General features: G+C 50.0%; 1 protein-coding gene across 3 annotated transcripts in view; it reads left to right on the forward strand.

The window, feature by feature from the left end:
* Positions 1–1,583: 1,583 nt before the first annotated feature.
* Positions 1,584–19,447, forward strand: part of OTOF (otoferlin) — a 91,605-nt gene continuing 73,741 nt past the window's right edge. For all 3 annotated transcript variants that reach the window (XM_026520462.4, XM_026520454.4, XM_026520472.4), the window contains exons 1-2: positions 1,584–1,766; positions 16,758–16,816. In XM_026520462.4, coding sequence (XP_026376247.3) covers positions 1,688–1,766; positions 16,758–16,816 — 138 coding nt within the window. In that variant the 5' untranslated portion in view covers positions 1,584–1,687. The remainder of the gene's footprint in view (positions 1,767–16,757; positions 16,817–19,447) is intronic.

Consider the following 19,447-nt stretch of genomic DNA (forward strand, 5'->3'; position numbering starts at 1 on the left):
CAGGAATTGAGGAAGAAAAGGGAGAGAAGGAAATAGAACATAAGTAGGAAAAGAAAAAGAAGGCAATGTAGCAAGGAATCATCTAGAAGGAGGCTCCTGTGATATCCTGCACATCACTGGACTGTAGAATTCAAAGGGAGTAACCTCTTGTTAGCATGCCATGAAAATTTAACACTTCCTTTTTTGAACCTTTAGGCTCTGTTCCAGTTACATCACCAAGCTCACCCCTTACCCTGTCAACCTTCCACGGGCATCCTGTTATACCCAGGATTCCATGCGAGGCTCTGGGGCTGCAAAGATGCAGGGCACCGGGGTCTCCCCATGGCGAGAATGAAGCGTGAGATGAGAGGGGTGGGGGCAGCACAGATGAGGATGAAGGTGTGGGTGCAGGGGCACTGTCAGGATTGGGCACCAGTGGGCTGAGTCCAGGCGAGAAGGCAGTGGTGGGGTCAGAGCATTCCTGGCGGAGCAAACAGCAAGAAGAAGGGTGCACATGGCCTTGCAGAGGCTCCAGGTTCAGGAATCCTGGGGTCCGGGGTCCCTTTCGTTATAAGCTCCTCCCAGGGTCTGGCGCGGGAAGAAAGGGCAGTTCTTTCTTGGTCCTTGGAAATTATGCCAGATATCCCTTCCCCATGCCCCCCAATTTCAGCAGCTAATTGGACACAAGGCCTGACAGTTCTGCCCCGGTGAGGCTCACTGGCCCTGGCTTTTCCATCCCCAGGCCCCAGACTGGGGCGAGGTTAGTGTCCAGGACCTCAAGCATTGCCCTTAATAGAACATTAGCCTCTGAGGCCTTCATGCTTAGCCTGGCTCTTGAGCTCCCCTCAAACAGCACCCCATCTTCCCAGATCCAAGGATCCCAAAGCAGGAGGTTAGGACCCCACCTCTTGGGGGTACAATGTCCATGAGAGCAGGTGGAGGAAGGAACATCCCCTTTTCCTCAGAGCTCCCTTTCTGACAGCAGCCACCAGGCACAGCCTCAATGCAGTCTGGTGGACGCTGATTTTCCAGCTGGAGGGCCCGGGTGGGGATCTCTGTGTGGCACAGTGGGACCCAGCCAGGCCGGGCCCATCCAGGTTCTCTGAGCCTCATGGACCCCCGGCAGCCCTGGTGGCCACCTTGACTGGGGGGCGTGAATCACCTTAAAACATGAGTGCAACAGCCCAGCTTCCTGGGCACACAGATGCTAAAGCTCCTTGCCCCATGCCCTCCCCTTCCACACTCGTGCCCGTGCCCCTGTGCCCACGGCTGGTGTCAGAGCCGGCCTAGCAGGGCGCAGCAGAGCCCTGTGGAGAGGCAGGCAGGAGCAGCTGCACCAGGGGCTGGGAGACTGGGCAGGGCTTCATCTGGGAGCAGGCGGCTGAATAATGAATTCCAACTCTGAGCCTGCACTCCCAGGCTGCACGCGGGGTGCACAACGCGCACACACACAGATACACACCCGCCGGGCTGACAACTTGGAGGGGCGGGGGCTGGCAGGGCTGGGAGGCTCTGTGAATCGCTGGAAGGAGCCGCTCCTCGGGCTCGGTTGCCTTGGTCTCTGTGGGCAGCATCCGAGGGGGCGCTGGAGGCGGAGGCAGCAGTGCGGAGAGGAGGGAGGCGTGTGAGTGAGTGTGAGCTGCGCTCCGCCAGGCTCACTCCTTCCCGGCTGCTCCCGCCCAGCAGTGTCCAGGCGCTACACACCAGCATGGCTCTGCTTGTCCACCTCAAGACAGTCTCGGAGCTGCGGGGCAGGGGCGACAGGATCGCCAAAGTGACTTTCCGAGGTAGGGAACCCCCTGTCCTAGAGGGACCCCAGCTCCGGGCTGATGGGCATAAGGCAGGGCAGGGGGGATGGATGGGAAAAGTTCTCGCAGGGTTGGGGCGATAAGGTTTTCCATGGGCAGCCATCTGCCCCTGGCCTGACTGGCCATTGTGATTTCCTGACAGTCAGGGTCCCCCGTGTTGCCTTGTCTGCATCTGTATCTGTCCCTCCCTGCCCTTGCCAGCGTGCCATGTGCCTGGTAGGGTGCCGAGTCCTCTGCCTGCGGGGGTCCTGGGGAGGCAGAAGTAAGAACCCCATCTCCGAGCTGAGGGAGACCCAGGGCTAAGAGGCCCAGCCCTGCAGAGCCTCGGTGGGCCCACTCCTCCTCTCCCTCTCCTTCAGAAGATTTCCTTGGGCACAGGGTGGGGGTGGGCTCTTCAGACTGGAAGCCCCAGCATGGCTCCCCAGAAACCAGGCAGCCAGGGGCTCTCTGGTTGAGGATACTATTGGCTTCTTGTGGATCTTTTGGTGAGCAGGGATCCTGCGAGCTTCACTGGCTTCCCCTCCGTCAATTCTCTTCCTATCCTCCTCCCCACTTGTGCATCCAGTAGCCACTTACTATGTTCTATGTGCCTGGAGGCTGGAGGCTGAGCGTGACCCAGGCTCTGTCATTGAGGAGCCCACCTCCAGTGGGACAGAAGGACCAGTGGACAGACAAGTAGGACAGCTGCATGATATGATGAGGCTGGGGACAAGGGCAGCATGCAAGCCATAGAAGCAGCACCCGACCGGGCTGAAGCAGGATGGTCAAGGAAGGCTTCCTGGAGGAGGTAGCACCTCAGCAGAAACCCAAGGGGCTAGCAGAAGGGAACGAGGTGAGGAGGTGAGGGCAGAGCTGGTGCAGGGGACAGGATGCTCAAGGCTGGGAGAGGAGCTGGAACGTGGAACAGGGAATAGACAGAGGATCCATGAGGCTGGAGCCCAGAGTGAGTACAGAAGCTGAGGCAGGAGAGACAGGCAGAACCAAGGAGGCAAGGCTGCCCTTACCCTGAGGACAGCGGGCAGCCCCTGAGGGTTTTAAGTAGAAAACAAGAAGGGCAGGCTTTCCTGTGTTTACTGCCCGCCGGCCTCTGCTTCTGCCTGGCCGCAGCCCAGCCCTCTGGGCCAGGGGCGTCTCCGGTGGCCTTTCACCAAAGGCCAGGGCACTCCTCACTAGACAAGGCCCTTCTTCCCGGAGAGGGGATGAAGGTGGCCGGATGGGGGAGGAGCTGAGAGAACCCCACCAGATTAGAGAGCAAAGTGAACATCAGGCCCCGGCTGGGAATTAGGAGGGATAGGTGAGAGCAGGGGCCGCAGCCCAGTGCCCACGTCACCCCTCAGTGGCGCGGGCTGTGGCAGGAGGCCCGGGTTGTCCACACTGCGGCCTGTTGTGCACAGACTCGGCAGGGGTGCTGGGGATCGCCTCTCCCTGCTAGCAGGTGGGGGAGGAAAGGGTGGGCAGGCTGCCTGTTGCTTCCCACACCAGCCCGAGGACGGCTTTGTCTCCAGCACCCTGGATCTCTGGGTGCCACCTGCTGGCTTTAGAAAAAGCAAGTGTGTCCTTCCATCTGTGAGATGTGTCCCTGTGCTCCACAGACAGCACAGCCCTCAGCCGTTTAGCTACGATCGCTATGCCGTTGCCGCCACGATAGGACAGTCCCCGGCTGGGCAAACCAGGCGCGTTTGTGGGCGGAGACACCAGGGCCCTGTTGTAAAGACATCTGCGTGGCATTAGTGCAGGGGCTGAGGCACAGAACCTCACCCCCAGCCCTGGGTGCTCAATCCTGCAAGCCCCGTTATCTCCTCCTGGTCAACCGGGGGTGAGCACACTGTCTGTCTGACGCCCACCTTTTTCTTTGAGGCCTGGAGCCGGCCCTCCAGCCTCAATGGACCACACAAGAATTTGCCTCCTTGCAGGCTGGGCCCTCTGGACCGAGTGGAGAGATCCACTTGCAAGCTGTGTACCTGCGGCAGGTGGCCACAGACAGAGCTCTGGGCAAGGAGCTGGGCATCAGGAATAGGCCGGTGGCAGGCAGATTTCTAGAATGCGTCCTTAGAACAACCAGAGATGCCTCAGCCATTCATCTTCTGCAGGCAGCAGTTGACAACCAGAGACACCCCCAAAAGACCAACATTAACAACAATTCAGAGGAGCCGACCCACTCCAGAATGTTCCACAGCATCTCCTGGCATACACAACCACCAGTGTCCAAGCAAACAGCTACAGGGGGAAATGAGAAACTGGTGAATAGTCAGAGGGAGTGGATGGCCCCGAGTTCCCTTAATCCCTGGAGTGAAGTTCAGTGACAGATTGGGTGAGGGAGCCCTAGTGGCCTGGGCCTGTTGGCCGTGACCCCGGCAGACAGGATGAGCTGGTTGAAACATAGTCTGACCTTCTGTGCTGTGCCACCCGGGACACTTAGGGGCTGTGGTGGGAAAAGGTTGATACGGAGTCAGAAGCCCTGGGTCCCACCGGGGTTCTGCCGCTCACTTCGCCTCTCTAGTCCTCATCTTTAACATGGGGACGTGGAGAACATCTGCCTCACCGGCTTGCTCCAGGGAAACAGTAGATGTTGGAGGAGTTTGAGGGAAGGGCATTCAAATGACTGATGTCTGCGAGGCGCCCATTCCAGTGCTCCTTGGGGGCAGCTGCCGGTTCCAGAGCCATCTTCTCTCCAGTGCAAGAGAAGAGAGGAGAGAGCATCTGAGGACTTCCTGACCTGTGCCAGGAGCAAGCAGCTCGGGCCTGTCCTCTGCTCTGTAGGGATCCCCCGGCTAAGATGTTCCTCGGGAACCTAGGCCTGGAGCAGATGGCCCCTGAGACTCCGTTCCCATGTGGGCTGGACACTCACCAGCTGTGTCCCTGGCCAGCCCTCTCGTCCTGCCGCAGGGTCAGCAGCCTCCCCACCTTCAGGCTCACACCCAGCTCAGCGCCCAGCTCCACTCCAGCTCTTAGCTCTTACTCACCCAATGGCCACTCTTAACCCGATCCTGCCCTTATTCATTCACTCACCGAACATGCTTATATTTGTGGACAGGCCTAGGTCTGGGGGTGAAGACACAGCCCCCTCCTGCAGGGGTTACAGCCCATTGCATCAGACAGGAGACACCAGAAGGCCTGGCCCCCAGTCCGAGTGGTGCACACAGACCCCAGAGCCTCAGGGCCTCAGCTTCCCACGAACAAGATGAGACCATGGTCCGCATTTGACTCAGAGGCCTGCAGCCAGAATCAGGAGAGGGCTGTCTGGAAAGGTGCCATCTCAATGGCAGGTCACTACTCAACATTTGTCCTTTTCCAACTGCTAACATCGTTCTCGGCATTGATCAGAACCAGGAAACACAGGGTGGGAGGGCCTGTAAGTTCCTCTAGGCCAGCCTCTGTCCAGTGCTCAGCCCATGCAAACCTGGGGAGAACCTGGGCTGTCTGTGGAAGTAGCGACAGACTGTCTGGGGCCAGCTGTCTGATCTCCCTGTACTCCCCATCCCTGAGCTTTCTTGCCAAGGTACAGGGTTTGGGGATTGGATGTGTGAGATGGGTGACATCTGGGGGTTGTGTCTGATCTCCAGATAATTCACCCGAACTGGTGATTGAACCGGTGGTGATAAAGGTCTGCTTTATCAAAGACTTCTCCCTCCTCCTCTACCCAGCCCACTCCACTGCATTTCCATAACACAGAATTTCCTGCCACTCCCCAAAGATACAAGCCCTGTATATCTCCAGATCTTGAAACATTCATCTCTTTTGGCTAGAACAACGCCCACCCTACCGTCCATCCTGAGAACTCCCTCCTCTGTGAAGCCTTCCCCTTTCCTAGCAGTGCTAGTGTGCGTACTCTTGTCGAATTCAGCTAGGGCGCTTGGTGTCTTAGAAACTGCCCCAGTTCTGTAGGCTGCACTCACGTCCGAGTACCTTCAAGACAGAGATCCCACCTTAGCTATCCTGAGCCCCGTGCGGAGCCCTGGGACCTGTCATCAAAACGAATATGACACAACTCCTATCTTTGAGGTATTCACTCATCAGTGGCTTTTAAACCTTCCACTGTGGCACGGCCATTCTTTGGCTTAGCATCCCCAAATGAGAGCCCCCCACCCCACCCCAGCTTTCTATCCAAGGGGGAATCCAGGGCTGGAAGAGGCCTCAGCAGCCACAAAAAGAACCCTCCATCGACCTCCGAGCCCAGAGGGTCTTCTGGGGCCCCAGAGGGAGGCTGACCCAATCCTCTAGCAAACGCTGGGGAGTCCAGCTCTGGCCCAAAGGTCAGAAGCAAGAGGGGCTGCGTGTGGCCTGAGCACTTCCTAGACTATGCTCTTTCTGCATACAATTGTGTACAACACGTCGTACCGGGCGGGGCTTCGTAGGCAAACCAGGGTCTCATAATCAGAGAGGGATGTGTGCAGACATAATGGGGAAATGGTGTCTGACTAGGGAGGGTCAAGGTGTGCCTGGGGTGAGCCATAAACAGCAGCCTGTCCCGGGGATGGCAGCTTCCTTCCTGCAAGTGTGGAGATGCAGAAGGAGGGGTGAGGGAGAGATGCAGAAGGAGGGGTTGTTGCAGGAGGCGAGCCCATTCTGGGTGAGGGACTGATGGGACCAGAGGCCAGAGGAGGGAAATCCCAGTTAAGTGCACTGACTAGGAAGCGACAGATTTGCCTGGAGCGGAGGCTGCAGGGAAGTTCCGGGGAGGGAGAGGAGCCAGGATCCATGGGGCCAGGTGAGTGACGGTATGCTGGGAGGGGGTGGGGCCCCGGCCTGGGCATGGGGGACCAGATGCCCGCACTCATGGCTGTGGGGACCACCAGGATTCCAAATTAGATTTCTTTCTCCCATTAAAATGGAGGCCCTCTCCCTCTTGATGGTCAATAGGACTTCTATCTGGAGACTTCGCTGCCATCCCTGGTGAATGAGGCAGAGCAAATCAGTCCCCCAGTCCTGGGAGGCTCCCGGGATGCCTGGGCCTGTATGTGCACTCCCGCCCTGCCCCACACCTCCTCTCTGAGAGCGTGTGGGCTAAGTGTCACCCCCACCAACAAGGGGGTGGGCACTGCCCCCACAGAAGGGGACAAATGGAGGGGACCCTTAGGACAGTCTCGGCAGCCCACACTGGCTGTGGACCTAGCTCTGTGCTTTCACTGTGCCTCCCACAACCTCCACTGTACCCAGCTCACACAGGCCCGTCACCACCTGACCACCTAGGGGTGAGGGTGGGGACAGATCTTCTCTGTCTAAAGTCCCAGGTGGTAAATGTCCCCGCCTCGCACCCAGAGCAAGCCAATGCAGACCTCGGAGAGCAGGCAGAGCCGGCTGAAAATTCCCCGGACTTCTCCTGCTTTGATGAGTGTGTTTTCATGATATGAAAATGACCATAAAATTGTCTTCTGCTACAAAGGCCCTCAGCAAAAATGCTGCTGGAAATGTGCTCAGAATAGATTTACAAATAATTTCCCTGAATTGCGATGCCTTCCTTGGTTGTCTTACCCACCCTCACTCATAACATAAAAGCTATAGCCCTCCCACCTACGCCCATGGCTGGGCCTGACCCTTTTTTATTATTAACTTCTTATAACGGTAAGTCTCAAATACATACAAGAGCTGGGAAAGTAGTGCCTTGGCCCCCAAGCTCTCCCAGTGCAGTCTTAACATCTGTGAACTCCTGGCCAGTCCTGTCCCATTTGTGCCCCTCTTCCTCCCATACCCCAAATTATTTGGAAGTGAAGCCCAAACACCACACCATTTCATTTGAAAATATTCATTACATAGCTATAAAAGACAAGGACTCAATTTTTTTAAACTCACACATTATATCACTCCTAAAAAACTAACTCCTTCATACTTTCATATAGTCAGTCAGTGGTCAAATTTCTAATTGTCTCATCGATGTCATAATTTTCTTCCAGTTCATTAAAAGCTACATTTTCATGTGCTTTGTAAATCACGTAGTTTATCATTCATTCACTCCTTCTTTCATTCACAGATAATAATATTCAGTGAGGGTCAGCTATGGACCAAGTGTTATTTTAGGCTTGGCGTGACAGCAATAAATTAAAGACATAGTCCCTGCCCTCAAGGGGAAGACAGTCATTGCACAAATCACCATGAGCAGCGTGATGAATATTCTGGAAAGGGAGGTACAGGTGCAGGGCAGCGTGAGGCAAGGGAAACCCATGCAGACCAGGAGGTCCGGAAGCTGCGGGGTGGGGGGCGTGGGGGATGGGCTGATATTGAAGCTAGCTCTTCTTAGCTGGGACAAAACCTACAAAAGGCCCCATTCCAGGCAGAAGGGCTAATAGCAGTATAGATGCGATGGTGTGGAGCCACATCAAGGGTTTAGGGAGCTGGGAGTGCTTGCTGGGGATGGGGTGGGAGTGGCCTGGAGGATTGGCAGGGGCCCAAACACAGAGGGTTTGAACTTCTGCTTTGTGAGTGAATAGGAGTCAAGGATGCTTTTAGCAGGAGAATGGGAAAAGGGCATCTGGTTTTGGAAAGGACACTCTGGATGTCAGGACTCCAGACCAAGAGCCCAGGGAGGAAGCTGGCACCAAGGTACAGGTAGAGGGCTATGCCTTAATGGGAAGGCTGTGGGTTTGGAGAGAAGGGATGACACCGGTTCAGAGAGGGGGTAGTGAGCTCTGGAGTTGGTAGTGAGCAAGAGGGCAGGCTGAGAGTGCCTCTGGATTTCTTACTTGGGTACTTGCATGGGTGGTGAGGCCCCTGGTGGAGGAGGGGAGCATGCGAGGAAGAGCAGGTTTGGGGGTGGGGGCACAGAAAGGACAGACTTGTCTGTCAGTCATTCTAGTGAAAATGTCCTCCAGGAAGCCAGAGATCAAGCTTGGTACAGTGAGTCCCCAGGAAGGTGGCTGGAGCCCAGTGTTTTGGAGTCCAGGGGGTACGCGAAGGTCTAGGAGAAGGTGAGATATGCCTGAGTCCTTACAGGGCTGCTTTGGGGTCAAGTGAAAAAGGCGATATACGTGAACGGCTCTACACACTGTAAAGTGCTATGTATATGCATACAGCTGTGTATATGTATATGATACACACTGTAAAGTGCTATGTAAATATAAGGATTATGCTCTGCGTCCCATGCACCTGCTGCAGACTTCCAGAGAGACAGGAGTAGACCAGATCATGGACTCTCGGGGACTCCGTGGACTCAGGGATTTGGGCGGGGAGGTGGGCAGAGCCTTATTGACCCACCTTGGGATTCCTGCTGACACTCCGAATTTTTCCAGGCATGAGATGATGGGGTAAAAACACCTAGAGCCACAAAGGCGGGCTCCTCCAGGGCGGGCAGTGGGGGCCCCCACAGTGCCTGGCGTAGAGCAGCCCTGGGATAGAGGTGACACCCACAGGTGCAGGGGGAACAGTTGTGATTCGTGGCAGGGGCCACTCTGCATCCCCCATCCCGGCAGCACCAGGCAGCAACTGCTCCTCACACTGACAGCTCCAGGAGGGTCTCCTGAGACAGAGAATATCATGTGATCATTTTTACCTTCAGCCCGTGTCTACTTCCTGCTTGAACTTGATCCACCCCTGATACAGTGGCTCAACAGTCTTTGTTACTACTTTATTTTTTTTCAAAGCCGAAGGGCTCATTGGCTTAGTTGAAAGTCTGTTTCCACTCACTGGCTTCCCCCCCCCCCCCGCCCCAGCCAACGTTTAAGATAAAATCAGTTTTAACAATATTTTTACACCCTTTAGGAATGTAAAAAGTCACTTTCCCACCATGCCTTATTAAATGCCCAGTGCCTGGTATAGAGCAGGTACTCTGTACAGCTTGTGGATCACTAGGACCATGGGTTCCTCTAATCTGTCACAGACATGGGGAACCTAAGACCTGGCAGTGGCTGAGTGTGTGGCTGGCACTGTCTTAGGCTCAAGGGAAAACACCACGCTCTCTTTGCCTCAGTGCCTGGGTCTGAAAAATAGACCTGGGGCCATCAGTTAGTTACATAACAAAGTCAGAGTTTGAGTGAGCACTTAGAAGGAAGTGTAGGTTAAGCTGAGCCAGAAATGGGGTTTATAATCCCTGCCCTGTCCCCTGCCTCTCTGATGAATCTCTGACATAAGCCTGAGTTTCTACTGTGTATACCTGGGTGTTAACAGGACAGGGAAAGGAGAGATAAATGAATGAAGGTGGAAATTATATTTGAATGAGATTTGTAGAAAATAAAGGGTTTAAAGTAACTGGGGGCTCCATCTAACTGAGAACTGGGGGAGAGAAGGGACAACCTTCCTTATGGGAGGCCCAGGGATTCTGCATAACCCAAATCTGGCTCTCTGAGTCCCTGGTGATTTTTCAGAGAGCACATTATTTAAGGACTATTGTGAGGAGAAAGTGTTATTACAGGAGATAATTACAAACAACTAGACACAAAAATCATTAGGGATATAGAACATTTGATAACGCCTTGACCTAACTGGCATTTCTAGGACATTCCACCCCAAACTTAAAGATACACATTCTTCTCAAATGCACATGGACTATTCATCGAGCTAGACCATATGAAGGGTGGTTAAACAAGTCTCGATATATTTCAGATGACTGGCATCCTGCAAAGTATGTTCTCTGACCCCAGTGGGATTTACTTAGAAATTAATAACAATAAGAGATTTTAAAAAGCTCCAAATATTTGAAAATTAAACAATATCCTTCTAAATAACCTATGGTCATAGAAGTAAACAGAAGAGAAATTATAGAACATTTCTAGCTGAATGATCATGAAAATACACCATGTCAACATTTATAGTTTTAAATACCTACGGCAGGAAAGAAAAAAGTCTAAAATCAGTGATCTAGGTTTCTGCTTTAAGAAGCTACTAAAATTAAACCCAAGTCTTAAAAAAATCATGCTAATTGAAATAAGCCAGACACAAAAGACCACATATCATATGAATCCATTTATATGAATTGCCCTGAATAGACAAACCCATAGAGATAGAAAGTAGGTAAGTTGTTGCCAGGGACTGGGGCAATGGGGAATGACCGCTAATGAGTGTGGGCTTTCTTTTAGGGTGACACAATATTCTGGAATTAGTGGGAAAGGTTGCACAACCTTGTAAATGTACTGAAATCACTGAATTGTACACTTAAAGTGGATAAATTAAATGGTTTGTGAATTTCATTTCAAAAAATAGAAATAAGTACAACCAAAAAAATATTAAAACCAAGAATATAAAAAAGGAAATGAGAAAGCCAACAAAGCTGAAAGTTGACTCTTTGAAAAAAATTAATAAAATAGGTAAACCGTAGCAAGAATGACCAAGAAAAAAAAAGCAAGAAAATGCAAATTATCAATATCAGGAATGAAAAAAAGGATATCATTTCATTAAAAAGAAAATAAGAAAATACCATGAATAACTGTATCTCGGTTAAGTTTCTACAACTCAGATGAAGCAGACCAATCCCTTGAAAAACACTTTACCAAACTGACACAAAAAGAAATAGAAAATCTGAAGAGTCCAGAATCTATTAAAGAAATGAAATTCGAAATAAAAATGATGATGATAATGATGGTAAACTGCTTTCCCATCAAGAAAACTTTAGGTCTCCATAGCTTCGCTGGTGAATTCTAGAAAATCTTTAAAGAAGAAATAATACTACTCTTACACAAACTTTTAGAAATAGAGAAGAAAGAACACTTTGTAACTCATTTCACCATACCAAACCCTGATAAAGACCTTATCCAAAAAGAACATTAGAGTCCAATACCGCTCGTGAACAAAGACGTAAAAATCCTTAACAAAATATTGGTCGATTGAGTTACAATCCACGAAAGGGGTAACACATCATGACAAGTAAATTTTATCCCAGGAATGCAAGGGTAGTTTAAAATTAGAAAATTAACCAAAGTATTTCACCACATTGACACAATACAAGAGAAAAACCACCAACAGATACAGAAAAGCTTTTAACAAAATTCAACACCTATTCATGATAAGAATGCTCTGCAAACCGGGAAGAGGGGGGATCTTCCTCAATCTGATAAAGGGCAACTACAGAAAACATCCAGCCAACATCATACTTAATCCTGAAACAAAGAGTATTTAAACACAGAATATTACTCAACAACAAAAATAAATGAATTACTGATATATGCAACAATACGGATGAATTACATAAATATTACATTGACGAAAAGAAGCCAGACACAAAGAAGTACGTTCTATATAATACCATTTATATTAATATTAAAACAGGCAAAACTAACTTTGGGGTGATAGAAATCAGAACAGTGGTTACTTATAAGAGGTAGAGACTGATTGGAAAGTGAGGGGCGAGAGACCATCTTAAGAAAATGGAGATGTCCTAAATCCTGATTATGTGATAATTACACGGGTATACTCAGCTATTGAAACTCACTGAGTTGTGCGCTTAAGATCCGTGAATGTAAATTTTACCTCGTTAAAAAAAAGAGCTAATCACACCTAAAATACCTAAGACTTGAAAAATATGTAGATGAGGAAGAAAGTCATTTCTGATTATATACTACTAACAATAAGCTAACACAACGTGATTCACAGTGGAGAAGACCATTTTTATGTTTGAGACATAACTTAAATGTCCAAAGCAAGAACAGGACCCTTTAATGGAATAATAGCCGTTTTTTAATTGGGTGATGAACTATGTCCCAGGCGTACAAGCACTACCGTTTGCTCCATTTTATGGACGAGGAAACTAACAAAGAGAGGTTAACTTCGCTAGCAAGTGGGAGAGCTGGGGTTTGAACTCAGGCAGTCTGGTCCAAGAGCCTCACCACTCTCCTGTGGCCCCCTGTACCTGGAAGGGACCTGACACTTCACTCAGTTTCACAGTTTCCGGTCCAGGATAATTGCCCCCAGTTTTCAGATGATGGCTCTGAGACTCCAAGGGCTGGAAGAGCCAGTTCCTGACACGGGTACAGGGCATGATGTCCCTGAAGCTTGTCCTCAGGACATTCCCCTTCTCCTTTAGATGGCCCAGCACCCCACCCTCTGTCTTCTCAGGAACCTGGACCCCAGGACCCCGATCTCAGGTCTTCCTTCAGTGGGCTGCTCCCTGAGGGGAGACTTTCATTTTCCCCTTGACCATTGGAACTCGCCTGTCTTATGACCTCCTACTCCTTCAAGGCTCCATTCTCTGCTCACACTCACAAACACTCGTTCACACTACCCTCTCTGCCTGGATGTCCCTCTCTCTCCCATCTCCCCAGGGTCAATGCCCTTGCCTCTACCATGTCTTCCCTGATCTGCTAAGCTGAAGTCATTTCTCCTTTTCCTGTGTGCTCATTTTATTCCCACTCTGTTGCTTGCTAATGATCAAATTTTGCCTTGTATAGTAGGTAGCCTTTTACCTGTCTGAACTCTCCCCCTGCTGGATTATAATAAGCTTCTTCGGCCAGTGCCCCACGACAAAATCTCTTGTATAACAACTGTCCCCTCCTCCAGGGCTGAATGGCCGTGCTGCCACAGCAGGAGCAGAAGACTCCCTTGCATGTGGGAGTGAATGAATGCACACCAGCTACCAACCCAGTCCCTACGTACCTGCCTTTTCTCAAGGTCTGGCTCTAACAAGGTCAACTGCCTGGAAGAGGGAGCTGTTTGGTGCAGACGGGGCACTTTGTACCCTTAAGTCACATCCGTGAAAGACTAGCACTCCATCCTGCAAATGAGACAAGAACTGAGCTCAGCCTTATCTAGGAGGGTAGCTGCAGGAGGGATATTTTAAATGGCAAATGATATACCGGATACTTCTGTGAAGCTTTGGACTCTTGAGTCCCTCCATTTGGGTGTATCCGACATCGTGGCACTTCTTATAGTTGTGAGCTCAGAGTCTACTATCCAAACTTGATTTATTGTCTCAAGGACGAGTTTATTCCAAACCCAACAGCTCCGCTATCCCCCGAGCAGCTCCCTCCGAAGGAAGGGTGTGCTGTTCTATTTTCCCTGATCTCCTGCTCACTCTACCCACAAAGCCGCCCCACTGCAAGGAACAGGCTATTTTCTTCCTCTCAAGCCTCATTCTCAATCTTCTCCATGGCAAGAAAGGGGATTGGATATTGGGATTTTAAGTGCTTTTGTCTGAAAGCCATTTGAAATGGAGCTGAAATGTCAACATGACCGGTGTTGAGTGGAGAAGATGGTAAGTGGAAATGAACTTGAAAGGAGAGACAGGGTTAGGAATCCTCACTGATAACTTGGAAGGGATGACAGAGGTCCCCTGGCTCTGTCCTAGCGAAGACAGAGGACCACCAGAATGATCCCTGATGCTGTTTGTACAAATCCACCTAAAACGCGACTTTTCAAAAATGCTTAAGGACATTCTGTCTCTGTACAAGTGATTTGGTTTGGTTTAGCAAATCTTTTTTTTTTTTTTTTTTAATATCTAGAGGTAAAATTTAGCTCATCCTGTTTGACAATATTCACCACATTTAAACCCCCAGAGCCTGAGGCAATGAGGTTTTACTGCCTTTTGGAGCAGAGCCCTGGTGTATAAATTCTGCAGTGGCTAATTTCACTGTATTTTATGTCCTCTGTAACAAGGCTGTAGGAAATCCGCAAGTGGGGACGGGTCTGAGCCTCTGTGGCTTCCTGCACTGTATTGGACGGTCCCTCCCTGCCTCCACCCCGGCTGGGCTGCTTGGTTTTCACTCCGGGGAAACCCTGGAACACAGCCTCATCCAGGCTCATTACCATCTTTGAGGATGAAGAGGCCTTTGATGATTCCGAGCCACAGGTCCCTGGGGAAGCCCCGGTGCACACATATGCTCACCTGATTCCCAATTTACATTGTGTGTTACCTGTGGGGAAATTACAAGCAGCTCAGGCACCATCTCTCATGCTTCCCTGAACTGCCCTGGCTGCCCTGGGGTTTGTGGGTAAGATTTTTCTTTCTGGTTTTTCTGTTTTGTTTTGTCCCTGTCTAGTGCTAGAGAGGCTTTGTTTCCCATCTGTCTCCTTCGCATCTATTTTCCGTGTATGTAGCTTCTGCTTTATAGCTTCTTCCTCGTTATCTGAGATGCAGCCCCTCCTCCCACATGTCCATCTTCTAAACACACACACACACACACACACACACACACACACACACACACACCCTTCCACAGACCTCTACCTGCCTCGGACAGCAAACCCCTGGCCTCCTCCTTGTCGGGGGGGGGGGGGTGGGTAGCTGCATACTTGCTCCTAAGTTCTAACCACCAGGCAGGCCCTGGAGATCTCTGTACCAACCCCTCTGATGACGCGAGTGAGGGAAGCAAGGCCAGGGGACAGAAGTGGCTCCCAGGGGATCGAGCCCCATCGCAGTGCAGGGTTGGAGGGGGCTCGTTCCAGCCCCTCCCTGGCCTGGTGTTGGCCGTACTGGTTCAGTGCGTGCGCCCCTCCCATGCCCTCTCTGCTGCCAAGTCCTTTCCTGGGTCCCCAACTTGCCCATCAGTGACAACCCCCACTCAGCCTCGGAGTGGGGCTGAATTCATCCTTGAGACAGTCCTTCAATGACATGGGCCACTGGTTTAGGTTGGTGGGGATTTCAAAGCATTTTTCTTTCAATGACAAAAGTAAAGCATGGTCATGGAAAAAATGTCAGACTGTAGTGTATACAGTCAAAGGCCAAAGTAGGCTGCTTCCAATCTCTTCTCAGGCCCCTTAGCCAGAGCTAACGGTTTCTAATGGTTTGAGATCTTTGTCTATTCACAAAGGAATTTGGTTTGGGTGTTGAGGGTGGGGGAGTCGTATACAGGATCCCATTTAACATGCTAGCTTTTCTCCCCTCTTTGGTGTACAATTGAGAGATGAAAATAAATTAATCCTAAATAATAATTTCTTTTTAATGTACCCTATCTCTGGGTTTGTCCTCATAGAACTTACAAGTCCTTCCCACATGCTTCTACCCCCCCACACACTCTAAAAAACAAAAAATCCCCTCCAAACCAATATTTATTATCCTCTCTTCTCTGTACCACTTCTCTATCTCACACAGCACTGTGTCTTGGGGTATGGATTATATGGTATTGAACTGGAAACCTGTTCCAGCTCCCACTAGACTATGAGCTCTCTGCGGGCAGGGGTCCTGTGATTGTATCCATTCCTTTATCCCGAGGCACCAGGAGGTGGCCTGGTATGTTGCAGACTCCAGTGAGTATTCCTCAAAGTAAACTGAGCTGGCCCATGCATCCCACACACTGCCCACCCTTGCCCCCCAGGACTGTCCTCCATCATTCCTGGTTATGGTTCTTCCAGCAACAGAGCCGGTCCTCACTGGATGGGCTAGGAGAGCGGGCAGCTTGGCTTCTGCCCTGCCAGGTGGTGTACGGACATGGGCAGGTGGGGTGTGGGAAAATGTGTCTGTATCACACTTAGTAGTACCCGTGCCACTGGGGAAAGGAGGGGATGACATGCAGGAGAAAGTGCCCGAGGCTTTCCCCTCCAAGGCTGACAGAAAAATGAATGAGAATGCAGGGGGAAGATGAAGGCCCTTGGGTTTCGGGGAAGAGGGTCTGGGGTGGGCCTGGTTGTGTCGGGGCTGGCTTGGGCAGGAGTTCCTGGGCCTACAGTCACGGGGCGGCGGGGGGCGGGGGGGGGGGCTGCCAGCTGTCAGTGCGCCTGCCGCCCTGGGGACCAGGCTTCTGCTCAGGGCAGCTGCAGGCCAGGGAAAGCCAGCAGAGCTGAGGAGACGGCAAAAGGGGGCCAAGAAAGCCACCGGGAGAGCAACAAGATGGAGAAAAGAGTCTGGGGCTCCCCTCTCATGTCTACCTCTGACACGCCTGCCCCTTCTTACTTTAGTGTCCCCATTTGTAAGGGGGAGCTAGTGGCCTTTGACCTGCTGGCATCACAGGGCTCCCGAGGAGGGGCAAATAAGACAGCACTTGCCTCAGCCCGGAGAGCACGGCCCATGACATGGGGCCCTGGCTGATAACAGCGCTATGTGAACCCAAATGCTGTCATGGAGAATGCCAGGTAGAGAGATCTGACCCCCGCTTCTTGTCCTCTTTCCCCACCCAGGGCAAGCCTTCTACTCCCGGGTGCTGGAGAACTGTGAAGATGTGGCTGACTTCGATGAGGTAGGATGCCCTGGTGGGCCGCTCGAACCCCGGCCCTTCCACCTGGACCCCTCTCCCAGGCCTTTGCACAGGAGAGCCCGGTGCAGAGTGACTGACCCACAGAAGGGCAGTGCGGACCCAGCCCATACCCTGCTGCCCTCTGGGGGATTTTTGTTCTCCAGAGAAAGGGCCCGCAGGTGTCAGAGGCCTAAAAATGAGCCCCTGGCTGAGGGTCCAGCAGTGCTCAAAGAGGAGCTTCCCTACCCAGATCCCTGGGAACATGGAGGGCTCAGGCTAAGCCCACCTGGGTTTCTAACAAAGCCCGTCTAATAGAGACATCACCCTTGTCTAAGAGTGATCGGGGTACCTCTCCCACTGCGTCTCCCGGAAAAGCTATTTTCCTTTTGAACCTCGGGCTCAGAGGGTTGATTGAGTAAGTTATTTGCCCCGTTTATAGCCCATTGTCTCAGTGTTCCCACAACCCTGCCCTTATTCCGATGTATGTTTGCATGTGTCGTGTATGTGTCATTCTCCTTTATCCCCACATTCCTTCTCTCCGTCTACAACCATTCCGGTGCATCTAACGTGCATCTTTTGGTTTCCTGTGTATTCTTACAAAATTTGTGTGGCTGTCTTGTGAGTATGTAATGGGTTTCCTTAAATAATATCGTGTTACATATTTTACTTTACTTCACTGAGCAAGATGTTTACGTTCCATCCATGTTGCTCCGAGAGTCTATTGCTTCTCCCTGCTGCTCCGCACTCTATGGGCACGTCCAACACGTATGAGGGGGTTCAGCCTTCCTGGTTTGTCTGGGACCGAGGGGTTCCTGGGACACAGACCGGAAGGGATAAAATGGGGAAAGCCCTGGTTTAACTGGGATGAGTTGGTCATCATGCACATCTTTACCTACTTATTCCTCCAGAGAGGAAACTCCAGCGTGTCTCTAACCACCCCCAACCATCAGAAAGGCACTGAATATTCTTATGCATGTCTCCTTTGGACTTCCGTGAACATTTCTCTGGAATATACCCCAGGACCTAAAGTCACTGGCTCCCAGGGTATGCATAAGCTTAAGCTTACTCAGCACTGCCATGGTCTACACTTCTACCAGCAATGCACAAGGATCCCTGATTCCCAATCCTTATCTACACTTACTGGCATTCAGCTTTCTGAAGTCTAACAGTGGTGCCTCATGGTCCTTTTAATAATACATTTAAAGTTTCCTATTCTGTAAATTGCCTGTTCCTAGTCTTTGCCCTTTTCTCCTATTGCTGTAGCTGTCTTTTTCTTATTGATTTGCAGTAACTCTTTATATATGTCTGGGATATCAATCCTTTGTTGGATTAAGAGATTGAAATTTCTCTCAGTCTGCCATCTGTTAACTTTGTCCCCTCACTAACTAGAAATCCTTAATCCTGGTGTGTTTTCAAGTTTTACTGAAGATGTCTTTACACTCTTCTAGGTTACAGATATATTTCCCTACATTTTCTGATTTTATAATTGTATTTTTTTTTATCTTGTGTGTGGTTTTAAAGAGGGGTACAGTTTTATTTTTCTCCATGTAAGAAACCACTTTTCCTAACATCAGTTTGCTAAGCAATTAATCATCTCTCCATTTAGGGTCTATGTCTTAGCCTTCTATTCTATCCCTTTAATCTGTTTGTCTGTTCTTGAATTTAACATACTGTACTCATTAATATGGCATTTCTGTATGTCTTAGTATCTGATGAGGCAAATTCCCTCTGTTTACTCTTCTTTTTAAAGGGTGAACTATTTATGGGCCTTTATTCTTCCAGATAACTTTTAAATAAGTTTATCAAGTCCTTCCAGAAACCAACTGGAATTTTGATTAGGTTCCATTGGATTTAAAAATTAATTGAGGAAGATGTCAATTTTTTATATTATATCATCTACTCAAATTATCCACAATCCTTTATTAGCATTTCTAAGTTTACCACATAGAAGTCATATGATCTTGATTATTGTCTTCTATTTTTTCAAAAAAAGATTTATTTATTTATTTTAGGGGGGAGGGGGAGGGGCAGAGAGAAAGAATATCCAAGCAGACTCTCACTGAGCAAGGAGTTCGATGCAGGGCTCCATCTCACAACCCAGGAGATCAGGAGTCTTTGAAACCAAGAGTCGGATACTTAACCAACTGAGCCACCCAGGTGCCCCAATCTTGATTATTTTCTAGATGCTTTCTAGTGTTAGTGTTATCATGAATGACCTCTGACTTTCACTACATTTTTTAGTTGGTTATTGCTGACCTAGAGAAATGCTTTCTTTTCCTTTAGAAGTTCCCCTTTTATCTGATAAACTTGCTGAGGCCTTTTACTCATTTTCATAGTTTGTTCTGTTTCTTATGTAGGTGATCATATCATCTACAAAAAGAGGTTTTATCTCTTCCCTTCAGTCCTATCCCTTTACTTCTTTATCTTTCCATAGAGCATTGAACTACCATTCTTAGTTCTCTGTTAGACAGTAATGGTGATTGGTGGGCATCCTTTCTGTGTCTCCAGTTTTAAAAGGAATAAATGCATCTAAAATTTTGTCATCATGTATACTTGCTGTAATAGGATCTTACTATTTAAATGTGTCTAACTTGTTTGCTAAGAGTTTTTATTATAAAAGGTTGTTGAACTTTA

Source organism: Ursus arctos, unplaced genomic scaffold (genome assembly GCF_023065955.2).
Source record: "Ursus arctos isolate Adak ecotype North America unplaced genomic scaffold, UrsArc2.0 scaffold_8, whole genome shotgun sequence".
Lineage (NCBI taxonomy): Eukaryota > Metazoa > Chordata > Mammalia > Carnivora > Ursidae > Ursus > Ursus arctos.